The 24,205-nt window shown below is 37.4% G+C and overlaps 1 protein-coding gene across 1 annotated transcript in view; it reads right to left on the bottom strand.

The window, feature by feature from the left end:
- Positions 1-380: 380 nt before the first annotated feature.
- Positions 381-24,205, bottom strand: part of vstm2b (V-set and transmembrane domain containing 2B) — a 79,586-nt gene continuing 55,761 nt past the window's right edge. Inside the window, exon 5 of the mRNA XM_028809663.2 lies at positions 381-1,164. Coding sequence (XP_028665496.1) covers positions 1,073-1,164 — 92 coding nt within the window. The 3' untranslated portion in view covers positions 381-1,072. The remainder of the gene's footprint in view (positions 1,165-24,205) is intronic.

The following is a 24,205-nucleotide window of genomic DNA, read 5'->3' as shown; positions in this document are numbered from 1 at the left end:
CAAAGGAGGAAATGTCTTGCAGTGAAAATTTAATTACAAAAACATTTTGGGTAACACTTAAAAATAAATATATTGAGGAATTATATCTGCAAACAATTTAGTAAAGCTACTTACTGAGATTATGAAAATGATACAATAACATCTGATCTAGTAATTACTATGAAACTTACCTTTTCCTTTTAAAATCTGTTATAGCAAAATGTGGTCTTGTCATCCAATAATTCACCAATTCGTTGCTTATGCACAAACAGTTTTCTCTTCACTATGTAAGCAGACCCACTTTGTCATCACCTTCTCAAATGTTTGCTCCATAATGAACTTGCCGGTATTATAATTCCAGAATTGTTTTCCTTATAAATATCAGACAGAAGACCATCCAATTTATTTCAAAATCCTTTATTTCAATTGGTGTTGGCAATATACCAATACTGTTTATAAATGAATGTCATACCTTGTTTACCATCTTTAATAAAAATAAACATTATTGATGGTGGATAGTAACTATGATAAGGTGTGCCTTATTTAATCAAAATATATTAGAAGGTCATATTTTATATATAACATAAAATGCCTGGAAAGATTAATCCTAGAACACACAATCTACATAAATATTCTTCTCTTTCTCCCGTACTTCATTTTGTTTGACATGTAAAAGAATGGCTAACTGCTCAACAGTTCGTGCAAAAAATAAAGCAGAAAAAAATTACAAAGGAAAATAGTTTTACTTACAATAATTTAAATAATAGATGCCATGCACACAGCAGGGCTTGACACTTTAGTATTTGGAAAGGAGATGCATCGTTTTGTGAACGTTGGCTTTGTGCAACACTAGGTTTCCCACAGTCGTGAAGCTTGGTTTCACACAAATTCTGTTTTCATCATGCTTCTAGTTCCTTTATATCCGGCTTCAAGGCAGTAGGCCTCCAGTAAATCACAGTTTGTAAGTTTACTTATTTTTCCTTGCTTAGTTTATCCTACACAATGGTGTCCCATTATCTTTCATATCCCTTTGTAGACGGTATATAAGTGGAAAAAAAAAATTGAGGATTGTTGTTTTCTTGTCCAGAGTCTATCAGTGATTCACTACCATGGAGAAAAGGCTATGCAAGATTAAAAGGGAAATGTACAGGAAAGGGTCTGTGGTGCACAAAGTGGTTCCAGAACCTGCGAAAAAACAAAAAAGAATAAAAGAAAAAATTATTTCATTACTTTCTAAAATATACACTGTGAACATTTTTAGAATGTCATTTACGTGTATGGATTCTTACTTTACAGACATTTGTACAACGTTCATCTCCTAAGGAAAACTGCTGACAACTAAACAAAAAAAATATTTCGTAACATGTGAAATTTCCCTTTTGTAAAACCACCAGCTTTGCAGTTTATATAATTTAGTTATTTCCTTTTAGGGATTCTGTACAGTATCACAATGCAGTCTGTCTCCTGGCACATATTGTTCTGGGTGTTTCTGGGAAGACCACTAGAAAGGGGCTTGAAAATTCCAGGTGCCTTAGATTAGTCTATTTCTCATTGCAGGAAAACAGTAGCAAGTTGTGCCTGGAAAGGGAAGCTGCAAATGTGAAGAGTCCGGCATGGCCCAGGAAGGTCTCAAAGGGCACTATTAGGACCTCCTGTTCCACTTACATCCCTGTTGGAGGATATAAAAAGTTAAATATGGATGGCAGTGTGTTTTTGAAGAAGACAGGAACTCTGCCTGCTCCAGGCATCCCCTTGGCAATGAAAAGAACAGTATAGTGGGATGGAGGATGAGAGAGTTTGCAGATCCTTGTATTTTTTAGTGAATAAATGATTCCAAATGCCTTGGGCCAAACAATTTCATCTCATATCATGCTGATCACCTCTTACTAGTCACAATAGTAATAGACAACACATACTACAAACACATACTGAGTATCCATCCATTATCCTACCCACTTTATCCTAACTACAGGGTCACAGGGGTCTGTTGGAGCCAATCCCAGCCAACATGGCAGGAAACAAACCCCGGGCAGAGCGCCAGCCCACCGCAGGGCATGCACACACACACCAACACACCAAGCACACACACTAGGGACAATTTAGGATCGCCAATGCACCTAACCTGCATGTCTTTGGACTGTGGGAGGAAACTGGAGTACCCAGAGGAAACCCATGCAGACACGGGGAGAACATGCAAACTCCACACAGGGAGGATCCGGGAAGTGAACCCAGGTCTCCTTACTGCGAGGCAGCAGTGCTACCCACACTGAGTATAGATCCTTGCAAATTAAATTCTACTAAGGAAGATCAGTCACTTATATCACTTCATGTTTTGGGGTAAATATAAATCATTCTTAATTTACACTTAAAGATTTTTGGTCTGTTTCTTGAATGCTGTTATACCTGCCAGAATGGTTAAAAGGGGCAGTTAATTTTTATTTTAAAATAGACATTTTCTACGCAAATGAATCAGACAAAATCTCTTAAGAAACAGAATGTGGAAATTTTCATCAAATATTCTTTATAGCATCATTTGTTTTGTATTTTCAAGACTTTGGCAACTCAGAGAGCATATAAAAAGTAAAAGAAACTGATAATTATTCCTAGAAAGGGATTTTTTTATGAACCAACCTATAACTGGATTTCTGTATTAGGCCAGTGTGTCGACTCCAGTCTTAAGACTTAAGGAACTGAAATGTGAAGCTCCTTTCCTATGTGCTTCCAGCAATTAAGGTAAAGTAAGGCTTTACAGTTTTCTCTGTGTTCCTAGATTGTGATTTGTGCATTTAAATGTTAAAGTGTGTGTGAGATCACGTACACCAAGCCATGGCTATGTATAATTTCCATGGTCATGTTTCAAAGCATTTCTATAAAGAGTAAACAGGCATCAGAAAACTTTTTTTAGTAGTTCCTTTGCATAACAAAAGAACAGTGTGAACCCTGGCAGACATTTTACATATTATGTATATAAAATGCACTTTTCTTCTCAAGCTTTGAGATCAGCAGATTATTATGCTGCATTTCAGTAAATGGTGTCAATGTTTCCCCCTTACATAAGAGACACATCTAAGAGTAACAGCATAACCTTTCTCCATAGTAAATGTAATATGACCACAGGGATTTGTAAATGATTTTTAGAACATTTATCTGAAAAAGATTTTTGTAAAAATAATTTTAGGACACTTTCTGTAGAAACAAAAGAACTCTTTCTTTAATAGGTTAAAAGTTAAATGTACATTTGCTTAAAAATAATAGGCTTTATTGCATTTTTGCATAGTAATAGCAGTACTAGGGTGTTGTACCTTGTTAGCCATTATGAATGTAGTGAGAAGTCAAGCAAAATTACACCTTTTATTGACTAACTATAAAGATTACAATATGCAAGCTTTCGAGGCAACTCAGGCCCCTTCGTTATTACATCTTGCCTGAAGAAGGGGCCTAAGTTGCCTCGAAAGCTTGCATATTGTAATCTTTTTAGTTAGCTTAGTAATAAGAATACCAAACTTAGTAGTTGTCATAGTTGTCACAATTTATGCAATTCACAAATGCAGAAACACACATGGATGCACTAGCTGACATGTGCACACACAGAGACATCATATCAGAAATCAAAAGAACACCTTCAGGGATGCATAAAAATGTAAATCCATTACAACTTGAGATTGAATAGCATTTGAACCCCTTTACAATGCTTTCTCATGTTACAAATAAATAACTAACTAAGGATGCAGAGTTTTTCACTCTGTATTGTAAACCTTATTGTTCATAGCGGTTACCTAATGATTAATAGTACTATGATCAACTTTTGCACAAACAAGTAAACAGTCATCAGGCAGCAGATAATGATAATGGCAGATCTTGAGCTCTTACACACTATAACCAATTTGACTTAAGGATAGAATTGTTGTTTCGTGATTGCATTGATCCATTTTCAGATAGTAATGAGTGTGCTAAAATGCATTATCAGCTTCCAAGGGAGTTTCTTCTGAGTTTCTAAAATTCAGCAAAAAAAAATAAAATGGAGCACAGACTGGTCTTGTACTACTAAGCACACAGAGATTTTCAATGTAATCTGATTTTGTTTTATTGCAAGAACATTCTAGCAAGAGGTAAAAGATAAATTTAGCATTTATCATCACTTTGTGAGCTACATACTGTCAAATGTGTAAATGGCATTGCCTAACTAATGCCAATTTACCTATAGTATACAGGAAGCATGCTATTGCTGGACTAAATTCGAGAAAAATGATAACAAACCCTCATATTTCAAGATCTATCATTTTGCTAAATGTGGAATGGCAATTAGCAAAGATCATCCAATATATAAAATAATTACAGTTCATTTAAAACCAAATTAACTGTTTTGCCTCCTGGAATTCTAGTTTATGATCACAATATAAATATACACTGCTCGTGAATGCTAACAGGCTTTAACATTATCTGTTTCTGCCAGCAAACATTTTTTAGGTTTACGTCTATGTAAGATTGCAGTTACCACATTTCCAGTAGCCTGAATTTAGACATTCTTGGTTGCCAAAACATTTGTCCTGTTTTGTTTTAACCTTTTAGGTTTTGCATATAAAGTATATAGTGTACTAAAACACTATGAAAAGAGAACATTAGATTTAGTGGAGGAAGGATCTGGGACGCCATGACTCCTTAATGGACAAAGCAGGTTCAGTGCACTGAGATAATACAGCATGTGTCACTGCAAATTTCTGTTCGCAGCTGTGTTTTCCGTGATGTGCACTGCCCCCCATTTGAATTGTCTGGTAAGGGTAATCTAATTGAGGTACTGCTGAAAGTGAAGAATTTCGAACAACGGCCAGCTCAATAAGGGCCAAGGTTCAGGGGGCCCTCTTAAGTCTTGGAAACTGAACACAGATGCAGTGATAAGGATTTTGCGTCCCCTTCCATGGTTGACTTTTCTACTGTTTTAAGACCTAGTGATTGTTAAGTTAACATATTAAACTGAGATAATACTGATGGCCACTGTTTGTTCGGCTTTAGTGAGAACAGTCTTGGACTGAACTAGCAACTGTGATTTGGTGATTGCTTGTGGAGAAGGAAGGCTTTTTTCCCAGTTCATATTACAGGTGAAATTCCGTTACAACAAATATCGTTACAACGAAATTTTCATTACTACAAAGTATTTTTACGGTCCCGACAGTGACACGAGTCTATAGAAATCTCGTTACTACGAAATACATTCAGCAGATACTTTCATTACAAAGAAATGCCCAAAAGACCGTGAAATGCCTGAATGAATCATCCACAGAGCAGTTAGTTCTGTGGTTGCAGCTCAGTTGTGCACAATGATCCCTGAACACAAACATTGTAAATTTTTCTCTTTCTTCGAACTTTCCTCAAATTGTTTTTTTGTTGTGTTTGTTTTCTATGGTTTTCAGTGATACATTTTGCTTATTGCTCATCAACATTTTTAAAACATCCATTGGAGTTTAACTCATTGTCACCCTCCAATAGAAATGGCAGATGCTTGTTCAAGAAACATTCCTATTAGTGTACTACTCATTCAAGAAAAAGCAAAGTCCCAGTTGTGAGGTTTCTAAACTCTTTTAATAATAATAAGAATAATAAGAATAATAAATAATTAAAAATAATTATAAATAATAAATAATTATGCCGAAGATCGTCCCAAAGTAAGATCACCGTGTCTGTAGAAGACTGTTTATCCATTGACGGGGCAACTGCAGGCTCACAGCACTGCAGCGGCTTGCAGTTGATGCAACTCCAAAAGATTTCGATGGGTGATGCAAGGAACATTATAAATGCAGGGAACAGTATTACATGGCCACTCACCTGGCTTATAGCGTGACCGCAATGTTTTTGGATTTTCTTCCATGGAATTCTGCTGCAGCGGAGTGAGCCTGTGGTTGCCCTGCCCCGGCAACGGACAAACAATCTTCTATAGATGCTGCAATCGCGCTTCAGACACCTCACAATATGAAGAAGAATTAAAGGAATATTCTGCTTCTGACTGATAACGGTGCTGCCAATAGCATGCTTAAACATTTAGATAGTGCTTCAGCCATTGGATTTGGGCATCATTTGGGCCCTGTAGTGTATTATCGCAAGGAAAATGCTGAAAAAAATTCTCGGCAGCGTAACTTGTAGACAGGAGGAGTTGAAAACTAACATGAAAGAAGCTATTGAAATGATTGCCAACGCCTGAACGCAAGTTAAATCAACAAAAATAGAATCTCATTACTACAAAATTTTCATTACAACATTTTTTTAGGTTCTTGGCATTTCGTTGTAATGGGATTTAACCTGTAGTATGGTGCATGTTATCACATGGTTTGACTGTATTTGTATTATAATATTGAATGCAAAGCATGTTTGGTCTAATGTGCATTTCCTCAATTGCCAGTTCTTACTGTATATTACAAAGTACACTAATCCCATCACAGCTCTTACTTCTGCAAATTATGTAGTACTGTATGTGTTGTCTATTCAGCTAGTATAACATTGTATATATTAGATTATGTTTGATGTCCTTTAATGTCAAATAAACATTGACATTGGGTTGAATAATACATATTTATTTGATGTGTCTGTTGGCTGGCTCTTACTGGAGACAGGTGTTGGAAGTGGGGGAGCCTGATGTGTTCTTAACCCCAGGGGCCCATGGACTCCAAATACAACCCTGGTCACATACTTAAAAATGTGACTTTCAAATGTGAAAAGTGGTAGGTGTCAATAGACTAGTATTTTTCTCAGTATTCTAATATACTTTCACTTATTTGTGTCAGAGGCACCTTCCCTGGTCCTAAAAGGTAACCACTACCACCCAGGGACACTAGGAGGCGTAACTGCTAATTAAGGTGTCTCCTTTTCCTCTCACAGCCCAGAGGCATCACCTAGTGAGAGCAACTAACTCCGCCCCTTCCAGTCCAGGAGCTATAAAAAGAGGACACCCCTGAAAGGTGGAAGACGTGGCTCACTTGAAAGACGACCCACCTACGGGAAGGAAGTCCAACGACAAGCCTGACAAACCTAATAAGGAAACATTATAGTAGCCAATGGCTTTATTGATTTCTGTTTCTATTTCTTTTGTCCTGTGGGACCCCGGAGGCAGCTGATAGGTACCGGCAGGCCAAGCGGAATGCGGCTTTGGTGGTTGCTGAGGCAAAAACTCGGGCGTGGGAGGAGTTTGGGGAGGCCATGGAGAATGACTTTCGGACAGCTTCGAGGAGATTCTGGTCCACCATCCGGCGTCTCAGGAAGGGGAAGCAGTGCAGTGTCAACACTGTATATGGTGGGGATGGTGCGCTGCTGACCTCGACTCGGGATGTTGTGGGTCGGTGGGGGGAATACTTTGAAGACCTCCTCAATCCCATTAACATGCCTTCCAATGAGGAAGCAGAGCCTGGGGACTCAGAGGTGGGCTCCCCCATCTCTGGGACTGAGGTCACCGAGGTGGTCAAAAAACTCCTTGGTGGTAGGGCCCCGGGGGTGGATGAGATACGCCCGGAGTTCCTCAAGGCTCTGGATGTTGTAGGACTGTCTTGGCTGACACGCCTCTGCAACATCGCATGGACATCAGGGACAGTGCCTCTGGATTGGCAGACCGGGGTGGTGGTCCCCCTCTTTAAGAAGGGGGATCGGAGGGTGTGTTCCAACTACAGAGGGATCACACTCCTCAGCCTCCCTGGAAAAGTCTATTCAGGGGTCCTGGAGAGGAGGGTCCGTCGAATAGTCGAGCCTCGGATTCAGGAGGAACAGTGTGGTTTTCGTCCTGGTCGCGGAACAGTGGACCAGCTCTATACCCTTAGCAGGGTCCTGGAGGGTGCATGGGAGTTTGCCCAACCAGTCTACATGTGTTTTGTGGACTTAGAAAAGGCATTCGACCGTGTCCCTCGGGGAATCCTGTGGGGGGTACTCCGAGAGTATGGGGTACCAGCCCCCCTGATAAGGGCTGTTCAGTCCCTGTACGATCGGTGCCAGAGCTTGGTCCGCATTGCCGGCAGTAAGTCGAACCCGTTTCCAGTGAGAGTCGGACTCCGCCAGGGCTGCCCTTTGTCACCGATTCTGTTCATATCTTTTATGGACAGAATTTCTAGGCGCAGCCAGGGTGTTGAGGGGGTCCAGTTTGGTGGGCTCAGGATTGGGTCACTGCTTTTTGCAGATGATGTTGTCCTGTTTGCTTCATCAGGCCGTGATCTTCAGCTCTCTCTGGATCGGTTCGCAGCCGAGTGTGAAGCGGCTGGGATGAGAATCAGCACCTCCAAATCCGAGACCATGGTCCTCAGCCGGAAAAGGGTGGAGTGCCCTCTCAGGGTTGGTAGCGAGATCCTGCCCCAAGTGGAGGAGTTCAAGTATCTTGGGGTCTTGTTCACGAGTGAGGGAAGAATGGAGCGTGAGATCGACAGGCGGATCGGTGCGGCATCCGCAGTAATGCGGGCATTGCATCGGTCTGTCGTGGTGAAAAAGGAGCTGAGCCGCAAGGCGAAGCTCTCAATTTACCAGTCGATGTATGTTCCTACCCTCACCTATGGTCATGAGCTATGGGTAGTGACCGAAAGAACGAGATCGCGAATACAAGCGGCTGAAATGAGTTTCCTCCGCAGGGTGTCTGGGCTTTCCCTTAAAGATAGGGTGAGAAGCTCAGTCATCCGGGAGGGGCTCAGAGTAGAGCCGCTGCTCCTCCGCATCGAGAGGAGTCAGATGAGGTGGCTCGGGCATCTGATCAGGATGCCTCCTGGACGCCTCCCTGGTGAGGTGTTCCGGGCATGTCCAACCGGGAGGAGGCCCCGGGGAAGACCCAGGACACGCTGGAGGGACTATGTCTCTCGACTGGCCTGGGAACGCCTTGGGATTCTCCCGGAAGAGCTAGAAGAAGTGGCCGGGGAGAGGGAAGTCTGGGCATCTCTGCTCAAGCTGCTGCCCCCGCGACCCGACCTCGGATAAGCGGGAGACAATGGATGGATGGATGGATGGATGTTCTATTTTTGAACCATCGTGCATTTATTATTTAATTCTTTTATCAAAGAAGTAAACAAGGTGGTCCAGTTGACACCCTAACATTTTGCCTGTGGTCTTGTTATTAGAAGTCGACAAATTTATTTAATTGATCACTTGAACATTAATAGTAATTGAATGATTAACTAAAATGAATTGAATGAATGCACACATTATTTGAAATAAAGGCTCATATATAATACCATTTTGTGCCAAAATGAAATTAATAAAAAGGCAATTATGAAATAAATAATCATGTCAAAAAGCCCAGTGATATATACAAATGAGTCTTTAAATTGTTAGAAAAACACGTAATTAAATAAAAGCCATCTAAATATTATGAAATACAATTTCATCATTTTGATTTGGTTTTACAATTTAGTTAACTTACATTTAATTACAGCTTTTATTTTACAATTGACCTTATTTTTAAAGACCATTTTTATTTAACAATGGGATTTGCGAAAAAACAGATTTCTGAATAGCCATGTGTTACTTTGTGTTACTTTGTCTGGTGTCAATGAAGACCAACGGGCTGAATCTTTTCATTTGGGTTAATCATCTACAGGTCTTAAACTACTAAGGACTTCTTCATTAACTTTTTGAAGAGAACCTGTCTGTCTGTGCATTTGCAATATATTGTCAGTTGGTCTCTGTATAGCATCCTGTGTTAAATGAGCTCTTTCTATTTTGTCTGAAAAACTATCAGAACTCCTAACTAGCATCACATCTTTGTCAGTTGGAAGGCAAGTAGCCTTAAAATTCCTTGGTAGAAAAAGCAAACAACAGACAAAGGATTAACCAATAAGAAGAGCCTCACTCTGTTTTTCGTTGTCTTTATTGGCAAATGACAAAACCATCATGAAAAGTGACCTTCTCAAGTGAACAGTGCTGGTTTTAAATGAGCCATTTGAAAAAGTTAAATAGAAAGTTTTTAAAAACAAAGCCATTTGAAATAAAACCTACAATTAAGGATAAGGCAAGTACATTTTTGAACCAAAATAAAATAATGACATTGTATTTCATAATAGTTAATGGACTGGTATTTAATTATGAAGTTTTTCATAATTTAATGACTCATTTGCATACATCACTGTAGTTTATCCTGTAATTATTTATTTCATAATTGACATTTTATTTATTTCGATTTGGCATAAATAGTACAGTATTTCATACCATCAGGTGTTTTGTGATTGTAGACTAAAAACCTGATAGAAAACAAAACAACACTGAATCTGGAAACTAATCATTTTATTGTTTGCTCCTACAGAAAAACTCTGGCAAACATCCAAAAATTACAAAATGCACACTTTTATCATTCTGGTGACCATCTGAGAAAATAAAAGAAATTTTAGAAACACTTTACTGCTGATTGTTAAAGCGTATTACTTGTTTATACTTGTTGATAAGTGTATTTGTGTTATGGTGTATATAGACTGTGACGTGCTGGTGTCTGATCCAGGGTTTGTTCTTGGCTTATGAAAAAATGCTACTAGAATAGGATCCAGCTCCTTGAGACCATGAAATGAAAATGAATGGATGGATGTATTACATACTGTATTATTACAGCATAAAAACCCATCTGAAGGATTAAGAGATAGAATGATGGTAATATACTGTATACTACAGCTCATCAAGGGCTCATTTTAATTGCTGTGGGGATAACGTTATGCCGTAAAATGATCCTGTATGTGTATATTATTTAGAGTGTCAGTGTGGCCTTAAAAGGACTTGCATTCTGTTCAGGGTATCTTTAAGCCCAATGCCACCAGAACAGCCACCAGCTCTCTGAAACTCTAAACTGGATGAGTGGGTTGGAAAAGTAACGTTGTAGAATAACCTGAAAAATATAACACCACTCCAAGTTACCATTTGTATTATTAATTCATAAAACTGCAAATTTATACTAAAGCATTGATCAGAAAAGAAAAGACTACCTCTTCTTGTTTGCTCACACATTTAACCCAAAGCCAAAAGTTCTACATAATGAATAATGTAATCGGAAATAAAGACAAGGCTTAGTCCTTTAGGGAGGTCCACAGGAGCTGCAGGTTTTCAGTGTGGCCTTGTCTCTTTGTTTGTTTTTGATTCATAAGGATAGAAGAATCTCTGTCCTTAATTGAAGTTTATATTGCTAGTTGGCCAAACTTTCTTTTTTTTTAATATACTAAGAAATGCTGCTGTATTGTTTTCCAAGGGTTCGTTTCTATGATTAATCATCAGTAAGAAATGCAACATGACTTCTCAGCTGTGAGTTTCTAAATCCAAAGAAAATAGAAGCGTAGATACAATCCTTTCAAATAAAAAGACACAAAACTACAGGAATCTGTATTATGGGTTGTCAGAAAACACCTTGAGCTATTAGTATCTTTGAAATTCTGCAAGGAGCATGCACAGTGCTGCTATTGTGTAAGTCAATACTCTAAAGCACGTCAAGTTTTCATGTGTGTAATTTACAAAATTACATGACAAAGACAAACATTTGTCTGCAACTGAATCCTTTTCTGAAGCACCTTTCGAAAGCAAGAAGGAATTAATCAGTATAGATGAACCAGTCTCGCTACGCTCCTCCTGTTGCCTTGAGCACTACGTGAGAATGAAACAAAATATGTCTCTAAAGCAACAGGAATTTTACTAAAGTGTCCTTGTTTGCAATGCTTTTAGTCTGAATGTATGACAGTTCTCATCTCTTCATTTTTTAAGTATAATAAAATGATTGCATGTACCTCAAGTGCAGCATTAAATAGACACGCTCACTGGAAACAGAATACCAGCCACAGACCAGCAATACTGGGAAGTGAACTCAAACATGGTGAAATGTGTTAGTGGCTTTAGCAGACACAATATCTAGGAGAGACACCAAATATACAATATGACCAGCTGCCAGAAATACCCCAAAAATCTTGATATGAGACCAAAGCAATGGCTGATATGGGCTATCCCATCTTAAAGGGAAAGCAACACAAAAAGAAAATATAAAGTAATTCTACATATCCCTGCAATATCAGCCACTTCATAACTCCTCCTAGGGAATTTAAAGAGTGCCGACTCTGCTTACTGCCAATGTTCAGACAGTACCTGCCTATCTAAGCTGGCACCTTAAACAACTTTGCTCATTAATATGAAGTACCTACACAGTCCATCCATCCATCCAATCCAATCCAATTTCTAAACCTGCAGACATCACAGGTAAACCAGAAAACATCTTCAAGAATATAAACAGCATAAACACATTTTTGTTTTTATGTAGTTTTTTTTTTCACAGAGCATACCATCACAATCATGTTTTAGTTCACAGAATTATATTTCAAAGAATTAAGACATCTTACACTCTATAAGATAACTAAGACACAACCTTTTAATTTATTTTCTTACCTATTTATTTAATTGCAGGGACAATGGGAAGTATTGCAGCCACATTACATGCATTCACCCTAAGATGAAATTTCTGTCTATCACTGGGCACACCCAGATAATCAAACACACTCATGTCAAGAGAATTTATAAATGCCACAACCTACATGACTCTGGAATATAGAAGTACAGTATCCCTTTAGAAAATTCACATGAAAACAGAGAAAACACAGAATCCACATAGACAATGGCTTAACCAGGAATCTACTGTAAGTGTGGTTATGCCATTGTGCTACCCAATTACGTAGTAATATTAAAGTTTAATATATAGATGAGCTATTGAAAATATTAAGAACACAAAAACAGTTTGGACGAGAACCAAGCATTCAGCCACCCATAGTATTGTTGCTTCATAGTCACCTAATATTTTTCAAAATATGGTTAAGTAGAGGCCTGAAGTTCTGAGAGGTGGTCAATTCATCTTCACCAATTTTCCACATGCCTGCAATTGCCGGTGTGAAAAAATGTTTTCCTGATATTGGTATGAAATTTACCCTTACCCACATTTCATATCTGACCATTTGTTCTAACTGAATAATTTTTAAAAAGCAAGTTGTATCTAGCAAGCTTACACAATTCTAAAACTCCTGCTTCCTTAACATGAAAATATATACACTTTCTGCTTTTTCTCTTAGCTCATGGCCTATAGTCCTGGAATTAAATCCAATAGCTCTTTTCTAAAATGTCCATTGTTCTGGTACTGCAAGCTCACTTCTCCATAAGAAGTGCAAAACTACACACAATATTCCAGATGTGGCCTCACTGGTGCATTATATTGCCTATGTTTAGCCTCCTTTTATTTATTTTATACACAGTACATTACCCAACCCTAAATGTTATTCATCAGGCTCCAGTCTTTACAAACTCCAGCTGTAAGTTGTGATGTGTCCACACAGACACCAAAGTATTTCTAGGTCCAGATGCCCCTTTGTATAATAGTATCAACTCTTTTTGACTCTTACTTTTGAGAGTTCATTCTTTCTCTCATTGAATTACATTTGCCGCATATCTGTGCACACTTCACTTTCTTAAGTGCTTTGTAGGGATTTTCTGGAATTTATGGTAACTGCATCTTCAAATACATAGTCAATTGTTAAAAGCTGGGAAAACAAGCTATGTAAATAATTTTACCTATACAGCCCCTTGTGATGGTGTTCACTATTGAAAAACCAATCATAAAATAATGGAATGTTTGTTTTAAGCAAGCAATGTCAGCAGCAGCCTCCTTAGTGTTATGTACATTCCTGAATAAATTAACCAAAAGCGATGATTTTTTTTCAACAAGAAACAATGTTATTATATATAAAGGAAACATGTATTTACTAAAATGTCAACATAAATACAGTAGGAAAGGTATGTCTAGTGTCCACGACTGTACTGATGAAGATTTTAGTACATGTCCTTCATGTCATAAGTTTCAAAGCACTCACCAACACACAGCCTGACATTGCAACTGGAATACCAGAAGTGTGTTTTTCTTATTTTTCTATAGATATTTTATTTGTTACTTGCATACAAGAGGGTAGAATGTCAGCGCCCTATCTGCACAATCTGATCTTTGGGTTATTATAGGCTACAACAGCACAAGACTTAGTGACGTCCACATTTCTAAGACACAAACATTGACAGTTGCTACATTATGAACAGTGCTTAGGGGGCTCACACTTTTCTTGTGCTTCCACTATATCTCAATCATTTTACCTTTTGCCATGTAGGTATTGTACCCCGCTGCAGCATTCCGTGACTTAAGTCACCAGGCATATTACGGCAGTTCAATCATACAGTCCTGGATACATCTATTTCACTTTCTATACCAATATCTGATGACCAGGTCACATTATCTCATTATCACTTGTTTCAACTAATGTTTCAGTTTCAGTTTGTTCTAAAACTGGCTTTACGGCTTTTTCTTTACATGCCACTGTATGTTTTGGTTGAAGGCTCCGCCCCAGTCATGATTATGAATAAGTTAACACAGAGTGGCAAAGCACATAGAAATATTAATAATTTTTTGCAGCATGATGTTAGTTTATTCGCTAGCTATCAACAGAACACTGTCATGAGAGTTTTTGGGTTTAACAGTTTAATTCAAATCATAGCAGCTTAATGCAAGTCATAGGGACAGGCTTGTGTGCATGAGAGCTGACAAATAATTAATACTCATCTGGAAGCATAATGCATATAACGCAACAATGAGGAATATAGAACAGGAGAGCATTGGACTTCACAAACAGAAGAGAAGCTTGTCTGTCTGATGTCTCAAGTTTTACATACCACAACAGAAAAGAAAATATAAAAGGGCAGAGATTGCGCCTGAACTCTCTGTACTTGTTAACACTTCATAGAGCACATGTTCCATCAGGCAGCTCATAATTGGCTGTCAGAAAAAGGTGCAAGCAAAGTAAATGTGACATGGCCAGCAATTTTCAGTTGAGTAAGCTGACACGACCAAGTGACAAGATCAGCAAATGCACTCAGCAAATCTGACATACTGCATGAATAGAAGTTGCATAATGTGCCATCATCTTAAAATAAGACTCCCTACAATATCCATTACCTTCTGATTGCTTCTCAACCATTACAGTCACAGAAATTGATTCAGCCAAATTAGATACTTCTGGCACTTTTTCTATTCTAAATATAGCATATCCAGCAGGTGTTGCTCTGCAGTATTCCCACTTGAAGTCAACATTTCCCGCCATTACTGAGAAAAGCCACATAACAACCATACAGTGAAACTGATGTGGCCAAAGATCTGCCCCGTGACTTCAAGTTGCTTAACTTTGAAACTGCTTTTCCAAAATCAGCCAGAAGTCATTTTACGCCCAACCAGTGAAAGGGAAATTCTGCACTAGCCACGGCTGTCAAATCAGCTTCCAACTATGCATTAAAGCTACCACAGTCCTACATAAAGAGGATTTCGGGATAAAAGACTTTAAAAGAGTCTGGTGAGACTGCTTTTATTAAACTCTTTTGAGACTGGAAATCCTAATACTGATTTTTTTGAGAACAAAAAAATTCCTTTGGGAAAAATAAATATCTTTGTTGTTTCATAATTTGTCTAAGGTGTGAGTTTCTGCCCTGGTCATCTGAGTGCCTACCATGGTGACGCCAGTATATTTAGAAAGGAACTGCTGCAGCAATAAGCCCTGTAAATGTAGACTTAAGTGACACATGACATCATTTTGAATTGTGTTTTATATTTTTTTATATTTTCAGCAGGGTGAGTTCTGGTAAATCTTTAGTGTATTATATATTCACATTACATTATTTCTCTTAGGGTATATTTGATTTGTGTAAGTACATTTTTTAATGAAGCATGTAAAATTTTTTTAATTATTTGAATAAAAATCTGAATATTTACTTTAAAAACACAGATGCTTATCTGGATTCTACAGAATTGCTGTTGAATGTGAAGCTATGATTTTCAATGGAGTAAATCACAAAGCACTGCAAGCCAGATGCTCAGCTAATCACCAAATCTCTTCCTTGGCAACACAGGGGAAAAGCAGCAGGGGGTTGGGATATATGGATCATATGTTAAAAGTGAGCATTTATAAAGCTTTGAAAGCTGTCCGCACACGTGGATAATATGTGGGCTCAAAGCAGAGTATGTAACTTGTTTAATTGGTATGGTCTGCTTTTTGATTTTATGGTTATTCATTCAAGCATATATATATATATATATATATATATATATATATATATATATATATATATATATATATATATATATATGTGTGTGTGTGTGTGTGTGTGTGTGTGTGTGTGTGTGTGTGTGTGACCCTTCATTGTGAGCCCTCAATATAATTATTTACACTATTGTAAAAACTGGAACTGGAAAATAAGATAATGAGTTCACAGCTTCTCCACATAAAATACCCTAAACACAGTGCTAAAAACATTGCAAATATTCTGGGACATTAGTCTGAGAACATAATCTTAGTCCCTCTAGATCTATTGGTTACAGATCAATGACATATAGTACTTAAGGACATGGCAAGTTTACAAGTGCTAATCAATCAAATATGCACAGTATGTCCATTGCATATGGTTAGAAAACTTGTGAAGCCAAGTACAAACATGCAGAATTTAGCCAGTCTACAAATCCTGATCTCGGGAGCTAAGGCTCTACAGTTCTAAGAATTTGTGTTGATTGTCGAAATTGGTTTTCACACCAAATATGGTGTGTTCACCGGTGATCTTGTTCACCAAATATTTCCCTGGAAATTTGCTATGTGGCTAGCTTAGGTGAACATTTTTTTCCAAACGCCCCATGATGCTTTGCGAGGCCAGTGTGACATCACAGAGTTATATCATTCATGCGCAGAACTTTCAGGTATATGCCTACTGTAAAAGTGTTGCTGATGTGGCCATTATTGGGCTGCAACAACATAAGAAAAACAAAACAAATGCCATTTCAGCTATTGAGATGTGCTGTCTCACAACTGAGATCACATTTTTGGCAACAATAATCAGTCCAGCGTAGTTGGCAGACTTTTCCCTATCCCTCATGGACACTTAAAAGACCACTGCACCATTATAATCAATTCAAAACTAGTTCAGTTCCTCTTTCTCCATTGACTTCAATGCATTTTTGAGAAGTTTGGTGAAGTGTGATTCTGCAGAAATCGAGACAAATAATTTCAGCGGGGTTCTCTCTCATCACTACTAATCATTTTAAGAACCTTTTCAACATCTTTCCAAAATAGTGGGAACTATAACATAAAGGAGGGCAACATCATCAAGGTCACTTGAGCTTCAATAATTTGTTTGTATATAATTCAATACCTGCGGTGGGTTGGCACCCTGCCCGGGATTGGTTCCTGCCTTGTGCCCTGTGTTGGCTCCAGCAGACCCCCATGACCCTGTGTTCGGATTCAGCAGGTTGGGAAAATGGATGGATAATTCAATACATTCCCAGTTCAATAAGAATTTAATGATTAGTTCCAAAATCTCTTTAACCCTTTTGGTCCTGACATCCTATTACTAGTACATATATATGCAGCCGTTTTTGTAAAGCACAGGTACGTTTGTAGCCGTTGGAACCGGGTGTGCTACTATGAGTGCAAACTGGAGAGACTGACATACAGTGTGTGAAACACGGAAGTGAAAATGGACCCTTCCGGATTGTGTGCACCACTTTCGATTTTATTTCCTCAAGAAGATTGAAGTATTTGGCAGCTATTGGATACTAATAGTGATATATATTTTTTTTTCATTTTTGAATTTCCTAGACACCCAAAGGTAGAACATGTCACAAAATCATTTTTCCCATAAAAACAGAAAATCCAGGGCCGAAAGGGTTAAAATTAGAGCAACAAAAACTGAACATTCTACTAAAAATCTGCAAAATCTTTAGACATTAATGATACACAAATACTGGAGGTGGCATGATGATACAGGAGTTAGCTCTGCTACCTCACCGATTTGGGGATCTGGAATTTTGATGTGTTTATTGTCTTGTCCCAGTGTATTACATAGGAATTTGAGTACACCACTTTCCTCTGAACTCACAAAAATGTGCATTAGGTTAATCAGCATCTTGAGACTGTTATGAATGAATGTACTGTAGGAACAGTATATGTATGATTGTGCCATGTAAAGGATTGGGAACCCAATCAAGGTTGGTTCCTACATTGTGCCAGTATGGCTGTGTTAGGCTTCATGCTCTCTGAAAAAACAGATTGATGGACGGATAACAGGGTGGTAAAATAATTAATGTGAAGGAGAATCTTAATGAGATTGAATGAAATACAATAATATATTGTGTTCAAAACCTCAGAGTTGCAGATTTAAATTCAACAAATTGATTTCCACTAAATAATTACTGACAGGAAATGTCCACCCGTCCATCCATCCATTTTCTATATTCACTTTCTTTAAATCTGGGTCATGAGAGCCAGAGCTTATCCTAACACACATGCACAAAAGAAGACCAAACACAGACAGATCATTAAAGGGCACCCAGCAGTGGGATTAGTCTACCTCACTTGCTCATTTTTGGAGACTTTGGAGGAAAACTGGAGTTCCTGGACATAAATCTGTGCCAACATGGAGAGAATGTTCTGAATTGACATAAACAAGGATCAAGCTTGGTATTCAGAACAGACTTCTTGAGCTGTGAGGCAGAAGTGCTGATCACTGCACCACCATGCCAAACACTAGCAAACATGAAACTCTTTAAAATGGTGTGTAGTGTCTTTTAAGAGTTCGCCATGAAAGAGCTTATGTGAAAAAATTAACAAACTGAGGAACATTACAGATTGAGTGCTGTTACGTAGTAATTCACACTGTTATAAACATAAAGCCTGTTAAAATGACACAAACCAAATTATATATGCAGCATCAAATAGATATTATTTTCCTCAAATGTGCAATATTTTTTTGTTTTAAATTTATATTGTTACACAAACAGACAGGTCAATGAGGGCTTACAATTTGCCTTTGATATTAATTATCTTCCCTTAATTCTAAATACAGAATGTACCCTTGCTTTTGTATTATCATTTTCATTATCTCATTCCTTAGTGCTTCTTTATCAATCAGTTTTAACTTAAATAAATAAATTAACAAAATTTTACATATGTGTAGGAAATTATATGCAATCTAAAAATAACCAATGCAATGAGTCATTCTGCAGAAGTGATGTAATAATTTAGATACAGTAATGTGATCTATTCGTTTATGTATTTGCTTAATCAGGGTTTAAGGTTTTGTGTGCTGAAGCCTATCCTGGGAGCATCAAGCAGAAGGTAAGAGCTAACTCTTGGCTAATTCGGTCCACTTTCAGAGCACATTCACTCACATTGAGATAATTCAGATTCAGAAATCAACCTAACATATGTAACTTTGGAATATGGAAGAAAAATCAAAGGCACTGGAAAAAAATACAAACACAAAGATATTGAGAAAATATGGAGACTTCATACAAACACTGAGTGGCAGCCACTGTACTTTTAATATTTAGTCTGCCTGATATCCGGGTCATGAATGGAACTAAGCAGGTTTAAGAATGCTATGTTATGTTTCAGTTGAAGTTATACATATTTCAATATTATCATTATTGCTATTTTGATTTGCCAATTTAGAAAAAGGCTTTTAAGTGAGAGTGTTTAGCCTTTCTTAATTTTACAAACCCCAGTTGAGTCTTTTTGAAGCACTTGTTTCCTTTAAATGAAGTAAGATACAGTAGCTAGCTTTTCTGAAAGAAATGTACAAGTATACAGTGCAAAAAATGAATTCCTAAAGTTACTGGAATAGGAAGGAAGCTAAACAATGATGAGAAGATCCAAGGCCCACAGAGACAACTGGTTACATTAAAATCAAAGATACTTATCAAAATATCTGGCTCAAGGGACACACAACATTTGCCGTAATTTGATTACATTCTGCGGAAGCACATCTATGCTCCATGGCCCAAATGTATAAACAACAAAACCAGGATTAGTGCTCACTTGGCAGAAGTTAACACAGCATAAATGGCTGTTATGTGCAGGGGACTGAATATTGGGTGTTGGTAACACGCCAGGTCCACTTGCCAGTGATTTCAAGATTCCTTTCATTGTTTAAAAATGATTAAGGCTAAAAAAATTTAGAGAATATTTCAGACATTCTTATTCCCAATCATTTACAGTGCCAAAAACAGCAATTTTTTCTTCTAGGTAAATAATAGCAAATTAGAAACAGCTTGAAATATAGAACTTGTTTTAAATTAAATTTGTGCAATCAGTGGATACATGAACAAGTTATATATGCACATATACAATACAGGTTATTCAGAAAGCATTCAGGTCCCTTCACCTTCTGAACATTTTATCTTGTTGAATTAATTTTAGTTTTATAAATTTGACATTTTCGCCCATCAGTCTATGCTTAATAACTCATAATGACAAAGTAAAAATATGTTTTCAGAAAGGTTTTCAAATTTATTAAAATGAAACTCTGAAATTTCTCGTTTATATAAGTATTATGAATCTTTGCTGTGTCACTCAAATTGAAGTCAGTTACATCCTATTTGCTTATAATTATCCTTGAGATGTGTCTAGAGCTTGACTGAAGTTCACTTGTTGCAAACTGATTTGACTGTTCAATTTAGAAAGGCACACATCTGTGTATATGAGGCCCTGCAATTCACACTGCTTCTCAAGGCAAAAACCAAGCCATTAAGTCCAAGAAACTCTCTGTAGATAGATAGATAGATAGATAGATAGATAGATAGATAGATAGATAGATAGATAGATAGATAGATAGATAGATAGATAGATAGATAGATAGATAGATAGATAGATAGATAGATAGATAGATAGATAGAACAAACTTTATTTGTCCCCATGGGAAAATTTGGCTTTTTAAAGATGCTCTTTAAATAAATAAATACATAGATAGGTAGATAAGTAAATTTATTCACTGAAAGTCCTCAGTGTTAGTGTGTCAAAGAGAGGGTGTGTAGCATTGTTCATACTGACAGTCAGTTTTGTTTTAATTCTGTCCTTGGCAAATGCCTCCAGGGGTCCAGAGTGCGTCCTATAACTGAACTTGCCCTTTTAATTAGCCTTTTGATTTTGACTGGCCATCACAAAGTTTTAGAAATTGTCCCAAATTAAAAGAACACAGTCTCCTAAGGAAAAAGATCCTGTAGACCCCTATGATAAAAATGTGGTGAAGTGTAGATGAGGGAAAGGCATATAAAACCATTTGTACATTTTGAGTGTTTCCATCAGCACAGTGGGCTTAATAATTATGAAATGGAAGACGTCTGAAACCATCAAAATTTCTACGAGAGTTGGCCAACCAACCAAACTGAGTAACAGGGTAAGAAGGGTCTTGGTCAGGAAGGTGACTAAGAACCCAACAGCCTCTATAAGACTCTGCTGAGATGACAGAACCTTTTCAAAGGACAACCATGTCAGCATCACTCCATCAATCAGGCATTTATGGTACAGTGGCTAAAAGGAAGCCAGTTGTGGGCAAAAAAGGCATATGATGGCATTGAAAAGATTTTGAGAACATGAGGGAAAAGATTCTCTAGTATCATTGAACAAATACTCAATACCTGCCTAAAATCATCTCTATGATGAATCATAGTGGTGGTAGCATCATGTCATTGGGGTACATCTCTGCAGCAGGGATAGGGAGACGGGTCAGAATTGAGAGAAGGATGAATGCAGCCAAATACAGAGAAGTCCTTAAGGAAAACCTGCTTCAGAGTACATGTGTCCTCAGACTAAACCAACAGTTCACTTTTCATCATGACAATGATCCAAAGCATAAAACCAAGAAAATGCTGGAGTGGCTTTGGAGGAAGTCTCTCACTGTTCTTGAGTGGCCCAGCCAAAGCCCAATCTTAAACCCCATAGAATATCTGTGAAAAGACCTGAAGATGGTAGGTTACAGATGCTTCCCATTCAGTTTAATAGGGCTTGAGAGGATCTGCCGGAAAGAATACGATAAACTGCTCACATCCAAATGTGCAAATATCGTGCAGACTTACTCAAGAAGAATTAAAGCTGTAATTGCTGTCAAAGCGGCTTTTATAAAATACAGAATTAAGGATCTGAATACTTATATGAAGGAGAGATTTTAGTTTTTGATTTTTAACTAATTTGTAAACCTTTCTGAAAACATGTTTAAACTTTGTGGCAAATGTATCCATTTAAAATGAAATCAACACAATAAAGTGAAGGAGTCTGAATACTTTCTGAAACCACTGTATGTGAACATCACTCCAGAAATGGTCTGATGATGCTCAGGAAAGCATAAAGTGTCAAAGTATGTCAAAAACTTGTCAGTATTTCATGCCCATTATAGTATACCAGGCATAGAGAAAGTAAAAATTATACACAGAGGGAGATAAAAAAGACCATACCGTGTATTTACAGATGCAGCAAAATCCTAAGTCTTCCTTTTTGGACTAACTACTGTATACAATTAAAAGTAAGGGAAGCCATCAGTTTACTACTCTCCTCCGTACTGAAACGGATTGTTTCTAAAATCATTTCCACTCTGTTATAAATGCCTACAAATCCTAGCTAGTCTTCTCCTCTGCTAAAATACTGTTTTTGCATCCTCCAAAACTCACCATTTAGAAAGTTTTGCCAAAGGCAATGTTATAATCTGTTTGAGAGGAGTAATTTCTGAGATCAAGGTGCCACCTAAAACTAGTTTGTGTTTCCCAAGGGTGGCACTTTCTACGCTCTCCAAACTGAACTAGTTTATACCTTACCTCTACAGGCAGACAATTAAAAGAAAATACTGACCTGTTTTTCTGGAAATTGTGTCCAAATGCTGTTTTGATGGGGATGATGGCAAGAAGCATGTGCTTCTCCGCCCAGATGATATACTGTACATGATGGATCTTTGTCTGCATTTAAAATTTCTATACACTGTTTTCTCTCTGTCTTTTTAAATTCCTTCTCTTCTCTGTGGTACACACAAAAAGTATAATCATTTGCATTTCTAACAGGAACCACTTCCCTGACTATTTGTATTAAGCATATTTTTATTGTAGAAGGTTAGTCTAGACAAATTTCACTGCTGTCTGGGGCAGCTTAACATGCTAAATATAAACAATTACAACTTTTAAGGAGAAGACCTCAGCATTCTTTTTATTTTTAATATTAAAATTACCTTTTAAATGGATGGTATTTTTATTGTTTACCTTCAATTATGATTTAAGGCAGGATTACCCTAGCAACTCAATTTATCTGTGCTCTGTTATCTATTCAAATATTTCTTGATTGGAATGATAAGGTGAGGCCGCCAATGCCCATCAGCAGCCGCCATTGCCATAATGCCAAAAACACGCTAATGTGCAGCAGAGTCAATCTAGATTGGCCAATTAACATAAAACCACATCTTTGCATTAATGGAGAAACAGAGAACAAACTCAGTTGGTAATTAAACAAAGGTCAAAGTACTGAGATGTGACACTATGCTATCTTTGCTATATTTAGTTTTAACCACAATTTTAATAAGACAATTATATGTTTGCTTTTAAGCACTATGTTTTGGCCATATTGAAGGTAATGTTAACAACATACATTATATCTGACAATGATTTATTTTCTAATTATGTACATAAACCTGAAAAAGATAAAAGAAAAATCATTTGGTGACACAATAACCAGAATGTCTTGTTTCCAATTACAGTGGAAGTGGTACTAATATTGGCACATGTACAGAGCACAGGGAAATTCTTACCTGCACATCCAACCAAGATACAACATGTTACCCCTCTCCAGCACCATAAAAAGCAGGAATGTATTATAATACATATTCATAATATTTAACAGATAATTTCAGCATTTTTAAGTCAAAATTATTTCTTCACAGTCATGGTATATGTTAACAAGACTTTCATTTGCCACGTGAAATTATGTTCTAAAGTTAGGTGTTTTCTATAAAGTTTGAACCTATCTTACCTGCACTGGCACTATATAATGGAGGCAATAGGGCATGAAGCACCTCTGGAAAATAAAAGCCTAAAAACTTAACGAATACACCCATTTTTCAAGCCAAAACAGTTGTCGAATATTGATTTGCATCTTATAATTAGACACATACTGTACAATAGCTTATACATGTTAGTTTTGAACAAAATTACCGTTATTTTCAGACTCAGCCATTTTAAATGCAGACTAGCTATGCATGTCACCTCAGTGTTTGTCTTCTTCTGCAATAACCTTTCACTCCCGCTAGGGAGTAGTTTTACAGTAAACTGTTTGTGACACTTGGTTGGTTTTGTTTTGATTTATTTCCTTATTTATGTGAGAAATCACAATAGGACCAGGAACATTCAACAAAATGGTTATTTCCAGATCCCTTTTGT

This window comes from Erpetoichthys calabaricus, chromosome 9 (assembly GCF_900747795.2).
Source record: "Erpetoichthys calabaricus chromosome 9, fErpCal1.3, whole genome shotgun sequence".
In the NCBI taxonomy this organism is placed as follows: Eukaryota; Metazoa; Chordata; class Cladistia; order Polypteriformes; family Polypteridae; genus Erpetoichthys; species Erpetoichthys calabaricus.
The sequence above is the reverse complement of the archived record's forward strand: the minus strand, read 5'-3'. Positions and strand labels throughout refer to the sequence as shown.